At 37.6% G+C, this 17,067-nt stretch overlaps 1 protein-coding gene across 6 annotated transcripts in view; it reads right to left on the reverse strand.

Annotated features, from left to right (window-relative positions):
* Nucleotides 1–17,067, reverse strand: part of AOPEP (aminopeptidase O (putative)) — a 177,549-nt gene that overhangs the window by 89,129 nt on the left and 71,353 nt on the right. For 5 of the 6 annotated variants that reach the window (XM_058044022.1, XM_058044019.1, XM_058044020.1 and 2 more), the window contains exons 10-11: nt 13,776–13,819; nt 7,623–7,683 (exon numbers count right to left, since the gene is read on the reverse strand). The exons of the other annotated variant lie outside the window; for it this stretch is intronic. In XM_058044022.1, the coding sequence (XP_057900005.1) occupies nt 7,623–7,683; nt 13,776–13,819 (105 nt within the window). The remainder of the gene's footprint in view (nt 1–7,622; nt 7,684–13,775; nt 13,820–17,067) is intronic. 6 annotated transcript variants of the gene reach the window in all.

The raw sequence follows: 17,067 nt of genomic DNA on the forward strand, positions 1-17,067 counted from the left end.
GTGTGGATTGAAAAGGACCTTAAAGACTATATAGTCCTAACTCACCTGCCATAGTGGCACATTCCACTAGATCAGGTTGCTCAAATCCAAGAGTTAACCATTTACAAACAAAACCAGAAATACTATTAATAAACTAATATTCACCACCAGAAGATTTCTTTTGACTGTGTATTTTCAGACATGTTGGTGATTTACAAATAAGTCCATTATTACGTATATGGACATTAAACTACTGCTTTATCACAGCCACGAAAAGCAGTGCAGATAGGAGAAAAGAACTGGCAAAAAATAAGTGGCAAAATTTTTATTGCTATAACTACTGGAAGCTGTACTCCAGTGCCCGTTAGAAAACATGGCATAGTAGTCTCGCAAGATACACTAAGAGTTGTACATACTCTGAAATACCTGTTGGCAATTCCAACCTTAATCAGGAAATACTGGTGGAACAGTGGATGAGAATTAAACTTTACTGGGAGGATAAAATAACAAAAGAGACTAAGAGAAGGATACAGGATTGCTATAGCTTCTTTCAATTTTTTGTAATTGTGAGGTGATGTTTGGGGTGTTTATCTAAAACTGGAAGCTATTTGATCACATGACATAAGGAAAATCATGCGTAAACAACCTTAATGCTTTCAGGACAACTGCCTGGATGGATGAGGGAAGAGTGGTGTTGTCTACCTGGATTTCAGCAAGGCTTTAGACACCATCAGCCATAACAACCTCACCAGCAAGCTCAGGAAGTACAGACTACATCAGTGGGCAGTGAGGTGGACTGAGAACTGGCTGAATGGCAGATCCCAGAGGGTTGTGTTTGTTGTCACAGTCTAGTTGGGAGCCTGTCACGAGGGGTGTCCCCCGAGGGTCAACACTGGGCCCAGTGCTGTTCAACTGGTTCATCAGTGACTCGGACAAGGGACAGAGGCCTCCTCAGCAGGTCACTGAGTGCACAAAGCTGGGAGCAGGGGCCAGTACCCCAGAGTGCTGTGCAACCCTTCAGAAGGGCCTGGACAAGGTAAAGAGATGGGCAGAGATGAACCATCTGATAGTAAAGGCAAATTCAGGGTCTGCAAATTCAAGTGTTATTGCACCTGGGAAGGAATAACCCCAGATGATTAACCAGCTGGAAAGCATCTCTGAGGAGAAGGACCTGGGGGTCCTGGACAAGCTGTGAGCCAGCAGTGTGTCCTGTTGGCCATGAAGGCTAGTGGTGGTATGGGCTGGATCAGTAAGAACATTGCCAGAAAGTCAGGGGAGGTGATCCTGCCCCTCTACTCAGCCCTGGTGAGGCACATCTGGAGTGCTGTGTCCAGTTCTGGGTTCCTCAGGGCAAGAGAGACATGGAGGTCCTGGAGTGGGTCCAGAGAAAGGTTAAGAAGGTGGGTAGGGAACTGGAACATCTCACTTATGAGGAAAGGCTGAGGGAGCCTCCAGAAAAGATGACTGAGAGAGGACCTCATCAATGTCTATGTGTATCTGAAGCGAGGGTGCCAGGAGGATGGATCCAGCTCTCCTTGGTGGTGCTGAGCAATATCAGAAGAGGCAATAGGCAGAAACTGATGCACAGGAAGTTCCATCTGAACACGAGGAAGAAATTTACTGTGTGGGTGACCAAACACTGGAACAGGCTGCCCAGAAAGGTTGTGGAGTCTCCTTCACTGGAGACATTCAAGAACTGCCTGGATGCAATCTTGTGGAGTGTGCTCTAGGTTGACCCTGCTTGAGCTGGGAGGTTGGACCAGATGACCCCCTGTGGTCCCTTTCAACCTGACTCATTAGGTGATATTGAGACTTGTACACTACAATGTAGGATATATTGGAAACTAAAAATCATGAAGGAGGAGGCCACCCACTCTACTTTTTTTTTCCCCTTTGTTTTTTTGAACTGGAGAGTGAATGTGGAGAAGATGATTTTTATTACACAAGATACCAGCTGAAATACACAGGCAAGAAAGAAACAATATTGGAAATTTACCAGTAAATAATAGCATACCACTTCAAAAGCAAAAGCAAAAGTGATTTAAACTGGAATGAGTTAAATACATTTAGAAGTTCATGCAATGCAGAGACTACCTGATGTTTATTGATCTACTTGTCAAACAGTGTACAATAGAGTTCAAAAAGGGGGAAAGACTTAAAGCTTATTTTTAAAAGGTTAATTACGTAGGGTAGAATAAAAAAACCAGGTAATAGTAACTGGGCAATATAAGACAAAGACAGGTTTGTGCAGAGCTGAGAAAATCTTCCTAAAGACGCATATAGCCTTTTAGCCTTAAATTCTAATTAAACACTGCACATGCTGAAAGAAACAATAGAAAAGTACTTAGGAAAGCAAATCATCATAAGCAGGCATGAAGTAGACTTCAATGATTTCATAGGTGTTTTCCAGTTGTAAAGCTATTTGGTTCTTCTGATTCTACTCCTTGCCAGCTTAACTCATTGTCTAAAGTTAGTGGTATTAACTCACTACTATCTGCATGGGATGAAAAGTTGCCATAATCCCCCAGTGAGTCAGTGCTGAGACAGAAGCACATACTGAAGGTTGCATAATTTGGTAAAAGGTATTTTCAATCACGCAATATGATTCACCTTATTTAACACTACCACGATGCATCCCCAGGAAAAAGCCCTCATGAAAGCTTGTATTTGAGAACTGCTTTCTTTTAATGTTTTATATTCTTTATTGTTTTGTGTGTGACAAAACCCTGCTCAGCAAGCCTGAAACCAACCATTGTGCAGGGGCACTCTTCTGCGTAAGAAAGAATTGGCCAGCTTATAACCACACTTTCTTTTTCATAACATTAATCTTTAATGCTTTAGAAAATAACAAATTGAAAATGTTAGGTAGTATGCAGGATTACTTTTTCATGGCAGCAAGCCAAATTCTGATTTTATTTATTCATATGACCCCCTTACATCAATTTATTCTTGATTAGTGCTGGTATATACCTGAGCCTGGAAACTGGTATATACCTGAGCCTGGAAACTAGCCCAGATAACTTTTCCAAGAGTGAAACAGTAATAGAAACTTAAACATATTAAAGTTTCAATAGTTTTAAGCTGCAAGTATAAAGGAGCATATGTGTATATCTATATCTATATCTATATAATCTATATCTATAAATCTTCAGTTCCCTGGACAGAGTTGGAGAGAGAGTTTGGAATGACAAATGTAACAAGGCACAAGTAAGGGAGTAGAGGATCTTCAGTTACACAGATGGCATGACTTATGACTGTAAAGAATACAAAATGTAAAGAATATAAGATTCCTGTACTGCAAGGAAGATGGTGAAATTGCTTCAGCAGTCTGGGGAGTGTAAAGTATTTACCCTTGTGCATACCTTTTGCATACCTTTTTGTACCCTTACAGTGTCCCTAAGCTAGACACTGTTGTGAAGATAGTGAACTAAGGGGTGGGCTAAGAACTCTGGTTATAAGTGACCATTTGGTTACTGAATTTTAAAGAGTACCAGTTGCATACAGGGGATAGATTTAAATATAAACACAGAAGAGAATTATTGACACCACCTTGATAGCTACTGCTATAAATGAACCATTTGAAGTGAATTTTCTTTATACTCAGTGAATAACATGAATTTCCCGTCCAAAATCCACCAAAGCATGGAAATAAAACCACAGAAACACCACAGCAAGTATAAAATACAAAAATTTTTGTATGAGAGAGATATAAAGCAACCATGTTGGGACTTAAGAATAGCATGATGCACATTTCCCAATTTCATCACAAAGTATAGTCTTTCCAGTAAGGAGGTTTCCTCTGCAAATGCAGTGAAGTCTAAGTATTTGTAATTTTAAAAGTCATGTAATTTCTCAGAGTAGGGGCTGCAGTATTAAGAGTGTTGTGCTCTAGGACTCCAGAATCAGTATAACAAGGATTATAAGCAGAAAGGTGTTGAGTCTTGTGTGTAGGTTGTAGGATGCTGCTTCTCTGCCTTTGGGACATCTTTGAAGCAGATATCCAACAGCTGTTTTTCATTTCCTTCAGTACTGAAAGAAGGTGGTCAGTTTTAGTGGGTACCCCTGTCGCATGACTGTGCCCAAAGGAGCTGACAAAAACCTTCCTGTGAACACACCCTAGTCCACTCACCTAAACCATGTAAGAGAGACTAAATTCTGTGCCATTCCTGGACTGCTATTTAGAATGCCGTTCATCTGTAGTTCATGTGCATGTAATTTATAATGTAATTCATCTGCATGTAAGTTGTGTTCTTATGTGCCTTCATATAGATTCATCAAATAAGCCAGGCTATTAGTTTGCTGGAATAATCTAAATACTTTTAAAGGTCCTGTAAACCACACAGGTAGATCTACAATATTTACAGTTCTGTAATGAGTAATTATAGTCATACTTACACTGTAGCTACTAACATATTGAGAGCTACTAAGCAACCTCTACAGTCTGGATTTCAGGAATAAAGGCTCCTCTAATGATTTAATAAAGCAAAAAGGAAATAAGGTTTCCTATTCACTGAATGACAACTCCAGTTCTTCCAATAAAATGGAAGTTGGTTCCCATAAGAACCTGGCAAATGATGAAGACAACAAGTATAAATCATCTTATAAAGGGCAAAAAAGAGGATCCTAGGAACTACTGACTTGTCAGCTTCATCTCTGCGACTGGGAAGATCATGGGGGACAGGGAGATGATTTGAGACACCCAGCAGGACCTCACCAAGGGCAAGTCCTGCCTGACCAACTCAGTGGCCTTCTCTAGTTCCACCAGTGGACAAGGTGAAGGTTACAGATGTAATTTATCTGTACTTCTGTAAAGCCTTTGACACAACATCCTTCTGTCTAAATTGGAGAGGGAGCAAATCAATGGGTGGACTATTAGATGGATAAGAAAGTGATTGGCCAGTTGCATCCAGAGGGTAGTGGTCAATGGCTCAGAGTCTGAATGGAGATCAGTGACAAGTGGGGTCCCTCAGGGGTCAATATTAGGACCTGTGTTATTTAATATCTTCATTAATGACACAGACACAAGGATCGAGTGCACACCAGCAAATTTGTGGATGACGCCAAACGGAGTGGTGCTGTTGACACACCTGAAGGACAGGATGCCATCCAGAGGGACCTGGATAAGCTCAAGAACTGGGCCCATGTGAATCTCCTGAGGTTTTGCAAGACCAAGTTCCAGGTGCTGCACATGGGTCGGGGCAATCCCCAGCACCAGCACAGGCTGGGGATGAGCAGATGCAGAGCAGCCCTGTGAGAAGGGCTTGGGGGTGCTGGTGGGTGAGAGGCTGGACATGACCCAGCCATGGGCACTCCCAGCCCAGAGAGCCAAACGTGTCCTGGGCTGCATCCAGAGCAGCGTGGGCAGCAGGGGAGGGAGGGGATTCTGCCCCTCTGCTCTGCTCTGCTCTGGGGAGAGCCCACCTGGAACCTGCATCCAGCTCTGGGCTCCCAGCACAGGAAAGACATGGACCTGTGGAGTGAGTCCAGCGGAGGATCACCAAGATTATTAGAGGGACGGTGCGCCTCTCCTGTGAAGAAAGGCTGAGAGAGCTGGGTTTGTCCAGCCTGGAAAAGAGAAAGGGTGACCTAATTTCAGCCTTCCGGTATGTGAAAGGAGCCTACAAGAAAAATGGAAAAATGCATTTTACAGAGTATGTAGTGACGGACAAGGGGGAATGGATTCAAACTGAGACTGTAGTTTTAGATCAGATATGAGGAGGAAGTTTTTTACTATGAGAGTGGTGAGGTGGTGAGGCACTGGAAAAGGTTTCCCAGAAAAGCTGTGTATGCTCCATCCCTGGAAGTATTCAAGGCCAGGTTGGATGGGGCTCTGAGCAACCTGGTCTAGTGGATGTCCTTGCCCATGGCATGGGAATTGGAACTAGATGATCTTTAATGTACCTTTCAACCCAAAACATTTACAATTTTATTATCAACAATATTATTGGGGGGGGCGGGCGGGGAGAGAGAGAGAGAGAGAGAAGAGGTCAGCATCAGCGGGCTGCTGCTCAGAAGTAGAATACAAAATTAGCAAAATTTGTGTTGACACCTTTTATACAGAACAACCAAATTACAAAGGATATCTCTGAAGTCATTAAAGAAAATTTAAAACAACTTACAAATCTGCTGGGTTTGGAAATATTTTTGATACATGCCTTGTTTACACAAGCAACAGATACTTGCAGGGTATAATGAAACTACTTACTATTCATTCTGAGCAACTTGTGCTACTCAGGAAAACAGTTTGCTTTGCACATTAGTCAAAACCATTTCCAGTTCTTTAATCTGCTCCTATCTTCCTAGTTTGTGATTTTAAGTTGATTGCCAGACATTAATAAAGCACATCCTCAAAAAGATCCATGTAGATAAAATGCAAGAAAACTCTTACATTTCAGGAGCCAGTTCAGCCTCTTACAGGTACAGCTATGCAACATCAATCTCTTCCATATGCTTGAATCAGCTGTTTGACAATGTGTGCCATTTTTTCACCAAAAATAAAACCTTGGTTGAACACAGAATTAAAATCAAGGTCCTCTTGTAGGAAATGACTGAGCATCAAGATGCATGATGATACTATCCTTTCCTTTCCTCTCTTCTAATTAAAGTTATCTTTATTTTCAATAACTTTACAACAAAAAACAAACTCTGCCTTGATTTTACAGCATATTCAAATAGTCTCAAAGCATGTTGATCTCAGAGTACATCCTTCCCAAAAGCCTTCTACAGCATACAGGGATCAGTGGACACGCACATCTCTCAAGCTGTCAAGGGAAGAGCTCAACTACAGTGTCTGGGTCCAGATCAGGTTCTCTGAGCACTGTCAGAGCTCTCCAGTTTTGTCCATTCTACCTGCAAACATGCTCACTCAGTCATGCTGCCTAAGTATCTGCACTTTTGCACGTGGAAACCAGAACACAAGCATCCTAGGGGTGCCTGCTTAGGGGAAATCAGTTAGAAACCGAGTCCTGAGAGTATGCTAAAAATTACTTTGTAAAAAATTGGGGTTTATGAAGATTAATGTACAGATACCACTTTTTATCTTACCCCAGTTTTAGTCCAAAATGAATAATCAGACACTTTCACATAGCACAGATGCAACTAAGCATTTTCAGTTCACAGAACTTAAAACATTAAAAAACCTCTTAGCATTAAAAGCAGAAAACAAAGCTTAGTCTCAATGCTGGAACACCAATAATAGATGTTATCTATGCAGCAGATTTATAAGCAAGTTACAAAATACACAAGTTATCAAAGTACAAATAATTTAACATTTAACTGCTGTCAGTAATGCTTTCAAGTAATTCATATTCCAACAACCGTGAACAATGGACCTTGCATTTAGTAGGCTCCATCATTATACTATAAAGTATACTTATCATATGACTACAATATTAATTTACAGGATAAATTTTGTAAGATTTGCCCTTTGGCAGGTTTGTTGAAACCACTATAGAAGAAAAAACCTGCAACTGGTAAAAGCTAAAGCCATACAAAGATGTGGAAAATAGTAATCATCAAAACTGTTTATTTAATATCATACCTGTTGTAAGATCAGGTAGTGATTTAAAAAATAAATGATGTAATGAGAAAATCATTATATATAAGACTTTAGAAAGAACTGTGACCTGGTATTTTATATTTACCTTTGGTATTCCAGAAGTATCCAGCCAGTTCTGGAAGATACTTTCTACAGTTAACTCAGACCTTTAAAAAAAATAAAATTAGAAGATATGCAAAAAATAGCAATTTTTTTCAAGAGAAAAACAACCCTTTAGAGGATAGGCAAACCTTCTAAATTCATGTATTGGTTGAACTGTACAAAATTCTTGGATTATTTTTTAATGAATAAAACCATCAGAGGTCCTATGAGTAAATTAAAGGTAGATCAGGTTTTGTGTACATAAAAGTCAAATCATAAATTTAGTGCTGATAAGGATTGACAGAGAAAGTGTTATGTGGGAAACTACATCTTGAAACATGTAAAGTATGAAGGGGTGCTCTACTTCTTGTTACATGGATAAACTTGGGGTTATAAAAAGCACTGATGGATATTAATTCTCAAAGTTACTAAACGTTTAATATACTTTAGTTTAGTCCTTTCTCCACTTCCTTTATATCCTGATTCACAGTGAAGTCATAGAATAGTCTGGAACTTTGTTTCCCTACAAAAGGAAATAGTTTGTCATTATGAAGCTGTGTGATACTGAAATAACCACACACATAAGTATTTGTAAATTCAGAAACTATGTTTGCACTTTTACTTTTGTAGGCAGCTATTGTGGTATTTACTTCAGCTCTGGTAGAAAACTTCCCAACTTGCAGCGAAGCCAAATAAAAAAAAAAAAAATTAAAATATTGAAAAAATATTCACACATGCAAGTACTGAAAAAATGAAGTTGAGTAAGCCCTCAATGAATATAAATATGAGAAACAGAGCATTTGGGTATGGTCCTGTGCATGGTAATGCCCTAGCAAGATTCATTCTAATGCTTGCAGTTGCTTTCACATATGTAATGTAGAGTCAACCAACGAAGCATTCATGAAAAGAACAGCCATTTCCAAGCTCTGAATCAGGAAGGCAAACAACCCAGTAAACAATTGTAACTGATCAGATGATTTAAATAATCAGCATTCAAGAAGAAGCATTTCTACATAGCCAGGATTCTGAATTTTCAGGAAAACACCATTGTGTGCGTTAGATCACTTTATAAGTCAATTTTCTACAGGAAACTGAACATATGTAATGCATGCGTAATGTATTAAAATAAAAGACTAAACATCTAGACTTGTTCAGTGTTATTTGTGCAAGCTTATTAAATTTAGAACATTTAATTGTTAATCCCTCAGACTATAATTATCTTCATCTTACCACTGTGCTCTAAAAATTGGTGTCTAGTCTTACGTCAGATTAGCTGAGTCTCTTGACTGGGAACAGTGATAAAGAGAAATATTTCCAGTCAGTCAGTTTACTTCCCCAGAAGATAGTCTTGATTTCTTATTTCTGTCTGGCTGCTAAAAAGGGTGCATACAGAACTAGCTTAAAAATGGATACCAAAGTGTTATACAGGCAAAGGTAGATCACTTGGACTGTACCATTTATTCTCTCTCAAGAAACATAAGCAGAATAAAGTTTTTTGTTATTTGTTGTTGTATGAATTAAACCCAATACAGCTTAGTGTTCTAATACTGAAGCAGAGCTAGTAGCTGGGAAAAAATCCCTTAGTTGCACATTTAATTTGTTGTACCAAGGCATAAGAAACACAGCTTCACCATGTCAGCTAATCCCTTTTTCCCCCATCCCCAGAAACTGAACCTATAGTGTGAGAAAAAAAATCTCCACAAAATAACCAATGTTATATTTGCTATCTACAGCTGTTTAATATACCCTCTATTTCATTTCAAAAACTGACTTTGAAATGAGCTTATGACACTCAGGGGAACCACACTGTTCTGACACCACACTAATCCAGGCATTAACTACTAGAAAGTTTCTCAGTCTCTCCTAAAACTTTGGCATTTTTCTCAAGAGCAAAACCAATAACACTGCTTTTTCTCTGCCTGCAGCACCCAAAGTTTCAGAAAAACACCTGTCATATGACAATATGCAATCTTCTTTGTTTGTCCTTGCACACATGTACTTTTTTAAATTCCAAATTAGGATATTCTTTTTGGCACCTATCAAAAAAACCAACTTGTTTAAGAGGCATTCACTTTTAAAAAAATACAATAGTAATGAGCAGACTATTGCAAAGATCTACTCTGAATCTCTTAATTGTCAGTGCTGAAGAACTATGATGTTGGAAATGCTTCTGGTAAATTGTTTGACTTAGAAACAACCCCCCAAAAATTATCACAAACAGACTGCCATCTCAAAACAAGTGTCCTAGAGAAAGAACAGAGACCCTGATATTTGTAGAGGCTGCAGTTCAGTAAGGGCATTTACCACCTGCTTACATTGCAGTTAAGCATCTGTAAGGACTTAAATCTGGTGTTTGTGTGAATTCCTGAATGGCCTTCTGGATAAGGTATTGGACAGTGGGATCTGCGTGGAGTTGACTAGCACTAACTCTTACAAGACCAAGTTTCTTCAATGCTTTGTACAAGAGCTCCTTACTGTAAAATGAGAACATGGTTACATCCATTATCTCATCCCTTGTCTTTTTGTTTAGATGATAAGCCAAATCAGCCCAGGAATGATCTCCTAACATCACACACAGAGTTCAGATTCAACATTTTAAAAGAAACTCTGTAAAATACTAACATTAATGATAATTTGAAATTTGACATTATAAAAGATGGCTATACATGAAGTTTTCACTGCAGAAGGCTCTAAGGTACTCTACAAATTTTAACATAAACCCACTTAATGCCTAAATCAAGGAGAAAAAACATCAAACTGTGCAACTTCTTTTTTAGGTAAAGGAAGATATAAAAGTCTACCATATCCAACTGAAAATACGCAAACAAGTACATTTGCTTCATCATACATTTATACACGTCAGTAATTTTCAAAGTGAGAAATTCCAGCTAAATATGGAGGCATTATTAGAGCAAATTCAAACACAGTAGTTAGGGATTCTGTCAACTAGACATACCTTCATACAAATAACTTTTCTTTGGATTTTATCCAGCATATATATTTTGGCTTATTAAAGAAGAAGAAAAAAAAAAAAAGAGGAATCAAAACCACTGAGAATAATTTTTCACAATTATTTTCTTCAGTAGTTAGGTGCCTACGAGCCATTTGTCTCAGTCAAAATCACCACATTCACAACAATGTACATGTGAATCAAAGAAAGCAAATGTGAAATAAAGAGATACAACTATATAGCTGAGTAATTTGAAATTGCAGCACTATTTTAGTACTTAATTGACTATTTGTGAAGACATCCAAGCAATGTGGTTAGGAAACCGGGGTTATTAACAGTGGAAATAGCAGAGCTATAACACAAGCCTTCCTTTGTCTATCATGTGTTATTAAAACCACAGCTTATTAGTAGATTTGCTTGCTTTATTGAATGAAATGAAATAAAAAATGCCAGCTGAAAACCCCTATGATCAGAACCCATCTGCTCAAAAATATTTTGCAGTTATAAAGTAGCTGCATAAGCAGCAACTCTGATTTATCTAAGACTGGTGAAACCCTCAGTTACGAGGGTAAACACTGATTCTTTGCACAGCTCACATGTTGGGCAGATGTGGAAGGGATCAACTTGCAGCAAAGACTGTGGGTGCAAGCCTTAGGGAGAATAGAGCCACTAGAGTTTTATCAAATCTAGTGCATTCTGATATACAGACACATAAGAGGGAGTTTCTTGGTGTTTCATTTGTTTGTTTCAATGTAGTGGTTTCAAATTATATGAGTACATAAAATGCCTTGGTGGCATAAAATAAAAAGTAAATAACACTTCTTGGTAGGAAGGACTGTAGATTTTCCACAGAAAGGCAGGGATAACGTGAGAGTCTAGCTGGTGGATGCAGTATTTTAAAAGGTTTTGTAAATAGCCTTTAGAGAAAGATAATGATCAATATTTGTTTGTTGTTCTTTCCATTAGTCCTTCACTAAGATAAATAATCAGTCCTAAAGGCAAGTGAAGAAATTATAAAGGACCAGAAGGTACTGCTCGGCTTATCTGACGTCAGTATTCTGCTGCAGTCCAGAAACAGAAGAACCCTGCCTCACAGTATGGATTCCTGCAGCTAACATGCCATTATAATTGAGTCAGAGCAGGAAGTGAAGTAGCCCTATAAAGTAGGCATAGAACTCTCCTCCTCCAAGTACAGAAGGCAGGAAAAATCAATAAAAAGTCACATCTGGATCCTGGAGCTACCCATCACTGTGAATGTAGTAAAAAAAAAAAATCTCCTTTGAATAAAAATTAAAGGAATTAAGTACTTGGAGGTGAGAATCTTTTAGATCGAGTGTCTGTATCTAATAGTAGAAAGCTAAAGTTACACTACTACAGTGTAATAACTACAGAAAATTTCCACACTGTTTCATGATAGTTTTCTGCCAGTGTTCATCCTGTTCTCATTACAAAAGTCTCCCATAAGCCAAGTTCTACACAGAACTGTTGCCACAGCTGAGGGCAAGATTTGGTTTCTTTACCTACTGCAAATGTCTCTTTACTTCTGTTTTGTTTTATGATTGAGACTAGCCTCCATCACAAATTACAGTGTATTAGAGTGCAAATATTTCTCAAGTTTGAAGTATGTAGTTTAAACAGTTTAAATTTTACTTTAAAATTTAAAACTAAAATTTACTTTTTACTTTTAAAAAGTAAATTCAGTTGTATGCACAAGCCTGAGAGGTTTTATGTGCTACACAATATTTTTGCTGTAATATTGAAATGCACTTCATTCCTACATCAAACTTGGTGCAAAAAAGCAGTCATCAGCAGATGGTCTCTAAAAATACTTTATTTTTATCTTTCCTCCCTTTTTTTTTACCTCAGGTGAGTATTTCTGTACTAGCTACAGAATGTATTCAAGAATGAAAAAAAAAATCCTCCCAGCAGATAAGAAGTAAAAGCCTTCTGTATATCAAGATTCTTTGCATTGCTGCTGATATCTGTCAAGTAATTTTGTCGATAAATAGTTCAGATATGCTATATATATGACTGTAAAATGAATTACCATATATTTGAAATTTCTTTCGTGCATTCTGGAATGTGATACATCACAAATGGAGCCACAGTTCTTTTCCATTAGTCTCATTAAAAGTTTGAGTACGGTTTTTAAGCAGAAAAATGGATGCTTATGCAACAACATTTTTTACTGGGTTTAGAGTTCAGTGAAACACAAGTAAAAAATAAAAGGAAGGAAAACATAAGTTTTTTTAACATGCCAATGTATAATCATACCATCTATAAAAATCATTTTCACATTTATTCCATATAATATACCTCATTATATTTGGGCTAGCAACGATATTGAATCATATAGAGAGAGTATTATCTACTACATCACTGGAGAATCTAAAAGCACCCAAACTAAACCTGAGATGCCACAAAACATATTTTCTCAATGGTAACTAGCTTCTCTGTTCCTCAACCATCAGGAAGAGAAGTATTTCACTAAAAAACTCAATACATTTGACCTATGTGAATATAATCTTTTTTTTCACTCCAAAGCACTCACACAGAGTTATGAACACTTTTCCAATCCTGGCCTTCAACACTGTATTTTTCAAGTGAATATTTTTAAAAACTGTAACATGTAAAAGTCCTCTACAAAAGACTCTCTATTTGTAGCACAGTCTAGAATAGCACAGAACAACCCAAAATATAAGCCTCAAAGTGCTGCTAACTACTATCATCTTCAATCAGTCACAGTCACCCATAGGAGTGTTTTGAAGGACATGTCAGGCAATTAATGCTCAATTTACATTCACATTTTCCATCTTTCCTCATGCAGCACAATCTATGACTGAGAGGAGATGGTACCAGACTAGGTGAAAAAATCCATCTTCTCTGACATCCCAGACTCTCAGCAAAGTTCTGGCATCCTTGCTCTAGGGCACCACGTGCCAAAAGCAGCTGGCAGGAGAATCACAGGTTAGTTTGAGCAGGCAGCTATGCCTGGCACTTCAGATTGCATAGTGAACCCACGACATCACCTCTGACATGATATGCAAGTCTGGGGAGAGCATGGTATAGGATAACCACAACAAGTCTCATAATTTTTTGTGTATATATGTAATAGGAATCTTCAGGCTAGCACTATTTCTGGCTAGCACATATTAAAATCTTATTTCTACATATTTCTTCGGCTTTTCTAGCCCAGGTCTTACTTACTGTTTTTGTTTAGGAATGTCTTCCAACAGCATGCTAAGAAAATCCTAAAAAAATAACAGAGGAGTCCAGTTAGTATGTTTATGAAGCCATAACCCTGTGTCTTCACTGCTAGTGAAAGATTTAAGACCACAGATAACAGAATGATAAGAAAAAGTTTATATATCCACTATGGTGATATAATGACAACATAATGCATATTGTTAGTTATATAATATATATTATATTGTCAGTTTTCCAACCCTCTCAAGCAAGGAGTGTCAACACTGAAAGAAAATGGGCTTGAAAAGCCTGCTGACTATTTTAACACAATTCTATGTTCCTACTTTTTAACACACATACAAACTATACTTAAAACTGTTAAAGGCTGCAGCTTTACATACAAAACTTAAGAAACGCCAAATTTAAGGGTGTTTACACTCTCTTCACTGTGCTTATGTTATCACATTGTCTTTAATTACATAACTACAAAAAGCTTTTTCTTCCTTAGTGCACATGCCTGATTAGACCACATCTACTCCTCATTCCTGACAAAATTTGCAATATTGCTGACAACCACATTAACTAAGGAGTAAATTCTTCAAATAAAAGATAGCAAGAGTTTCTTTCATGGTTTTACAAAGACAATGCAATGCCAATGGAAGAACAGTACTATCATCCTCACTTATGCCAGTATGATAAGCTCTCTTAAGAAGTTACACCTGACATCATAAAAGGTTCTCTGGCACCCTATGTATCTACATAACTTGATTTTAATGAGAATCACTTTGACAGAATGCTCTCCTTTGAACAATCACATAATAATAGGATTTATTAATAGGAATTATTAATTTATGTGCTGTTTCATAAAACCAATGCATCTGCTTTATTAATACTAATCTTTGTGGAGACAAGTTTCATAGGCTAATAATGTTCCTCACTTCAGTATACAAGTACAGACTGACTGTACTGTACAAAAACTGCAAATTGTTGCTCCCTAGGGTCTTGAACAATGTTTCCTAAAAGGCAGAAATCTTTTCTTTATGGACCATGCCATAAGAGTCAACAAGCGATACTGTTTCTCTGTCTGAGTATGGCATTGTTAGGGAAACAAAGACTGCAAATTGAAACTACCGGTAACACAGTTAAGCCTTCCTTCTTTAGATTATAAATGAGACTCAGGCTGCATTGCAGTGACTGCAAAACTGGCTTATAACAAAAGTAAACTACATAGTGCTGGGCTCCGTGCTGCTGTGGCCAGAATGCCATCATTAACTGTGACAGTGTATGGCAGACATGATGCTGATGCTGTGTGAAATCCTTTTATTTCATACAACTACTTGTAGTTTTGCTGTATGTAAACCATACATTATTCTGTATATAAACTGAGAAATACTGTCTCCTTCCACTTGTGGAAGTTTTGCTGGAGACACAAAGTAAGCTTACATGTAAATAAAGGATATGGTATAAGAAAGATCATAGTTAGAGCTATTTCAAAAGTGTGTGAATCGTAAAAGTGAAGTGATTATCCTTCACACTATTTGCATTGTGTATACATGAATGCAGCTAGATTCCGTGGTTACATTCCATCAACTTTTCATCATCAATCACATAGGAGATAGTTTTATAATCTGTATACTATACTATGAAATTAAGCATCTCCTTTGTTTTCCAAACATCAAGAAAAAGGCATTGGCATTCTACAGGCCTTATTAAAATTAGGATTAATCAATCATATCTTATTTTAACTGTTCAAATTTCAACGCTCCAAAATGGAGTAGGATAGCAAATTACCACTTACCTCATATTAGCATGGGTTTTAACATTTGCCTATTATCAAGTCTGCATGATGCATCTCATTATAGGTCTGACTTTTCAGCTGTTTATAATTTTGTCATTTTAACCATCTGGAGTGAGTTTTACTCTCAGGCTACGTTTTCTTCCTCGACAGATGAAATGGTTCAGAAGTGTCCAGGAGAAAAGTCAGAGGCTAATGTGGGGGTTTTTAAGATTTGATGCCACTTCTTTAAGATGCTTTAGTTATTTTACATTTTGAAGGAAACACTTGTGGATGACTACAGCAATCATAAATAAATTTTGGATCAGACTACAAAGCAAATCATAGTTTGGAGTATTTTTGTTTTTGTTGCAAGTAAATCAGTGAAGGTATAAAGAATATAGGAGTTATAAACTACATGCTACCACTGTGCTGCAGTGTTAACAACCTGATTAAATATTATCACTTTCTTATATATTCCTGTTCTTACCTGGCTAGAGACCCTGAGGCAAGAAAACAATTTAAACAATTTTTCTCTATATAAAGAAACTGTTATTCTGCAGTTTGTGGAATTCTATTGACATTTGGCCAAGCTGAAAAAAACGTTTAAAAAATTAATTCAACACATTTACTAAGGATCTGCTAGCCCCTCAGTTTAACTCTGGGCTTCTTCTGTGCAGATCAGATCTGGGTACAGACATGAATTTGACATCAAGGAGAAATTTTCTTTGCTCTGTTAATGGATGAACTGTGTCTGAGTTAAAAGAAAGAAGAGCCAGGACCCAAAAACTGAAAAGTAGGTTGAAAGAAGTAACTGGAAATGAAGACTAGTTAAAGCATTGACTAGATATATGTGGTGTTAGAAGACCTTTTGTTTCATACCAAAAGATGTTTTATTACTACTCCAACTTTTGTCTTGAGCAATGGCCAGCAAGTTTCTACCCTTGAACTGGTTTGGAGCACCAGGCAAGTACCTCTCCCTGATTACACATATTGATATCAAAAAAAGAACACTCAATATTAAAAGACAATTATGTCTTCATATTAAAACCTCAAATCCAAACATTTCAAGTACTCTACAACCAACAGATACTTTTGTTTAAATTCTCTGACTAGAATATAATGGGGTGAATAAAAACAGTGGAGATGTCATGACTGAAAGTGATAGTCCAAATGGACATTCACTTGGCAACAAAAAAGCTTTGACTACATGTACATCCTTGAAGGAATAGTTCCTTGAAGGAATTATCCACTCAAACTATTCCTAAAAAATATGCAGTTTGTAAATTACATAACTAAGTGGCAAATTTTAATTTGTCCCTTCTGGGTGGGAAAAATAAACAGTGAGCACCCTTCTAGATTCCTGTTTATTTGGAATTCCTTCCCTAGACATTCTTCTGGCATTTGTTGACAATCCCATACTGTACCTCCAAAGAGACAACTTCCTGTCTAGAGCAAGCAAGACTCTCCCCACTATATGTTTTATTATCAGGCCACAATCATCAGCCAGACAGCTTAACAGTGTAAGCCTCAGGTAAT

This window comes from Melospiza georgiana, chromosome Z (assembly GCF_028018845.1).
Source record: "Melospiza georgiana isolate bMelGeo1 chromosome Z, bMelGeo1.pri, whole genome shotgun sequence".
In the NCBI taxonomy this organism is placed as follows: Eukaryota; Metazoa; Chordata; class Aves; order Passeriformes; family Passerellidae; genus Melospiza; species Melospiza georgiana.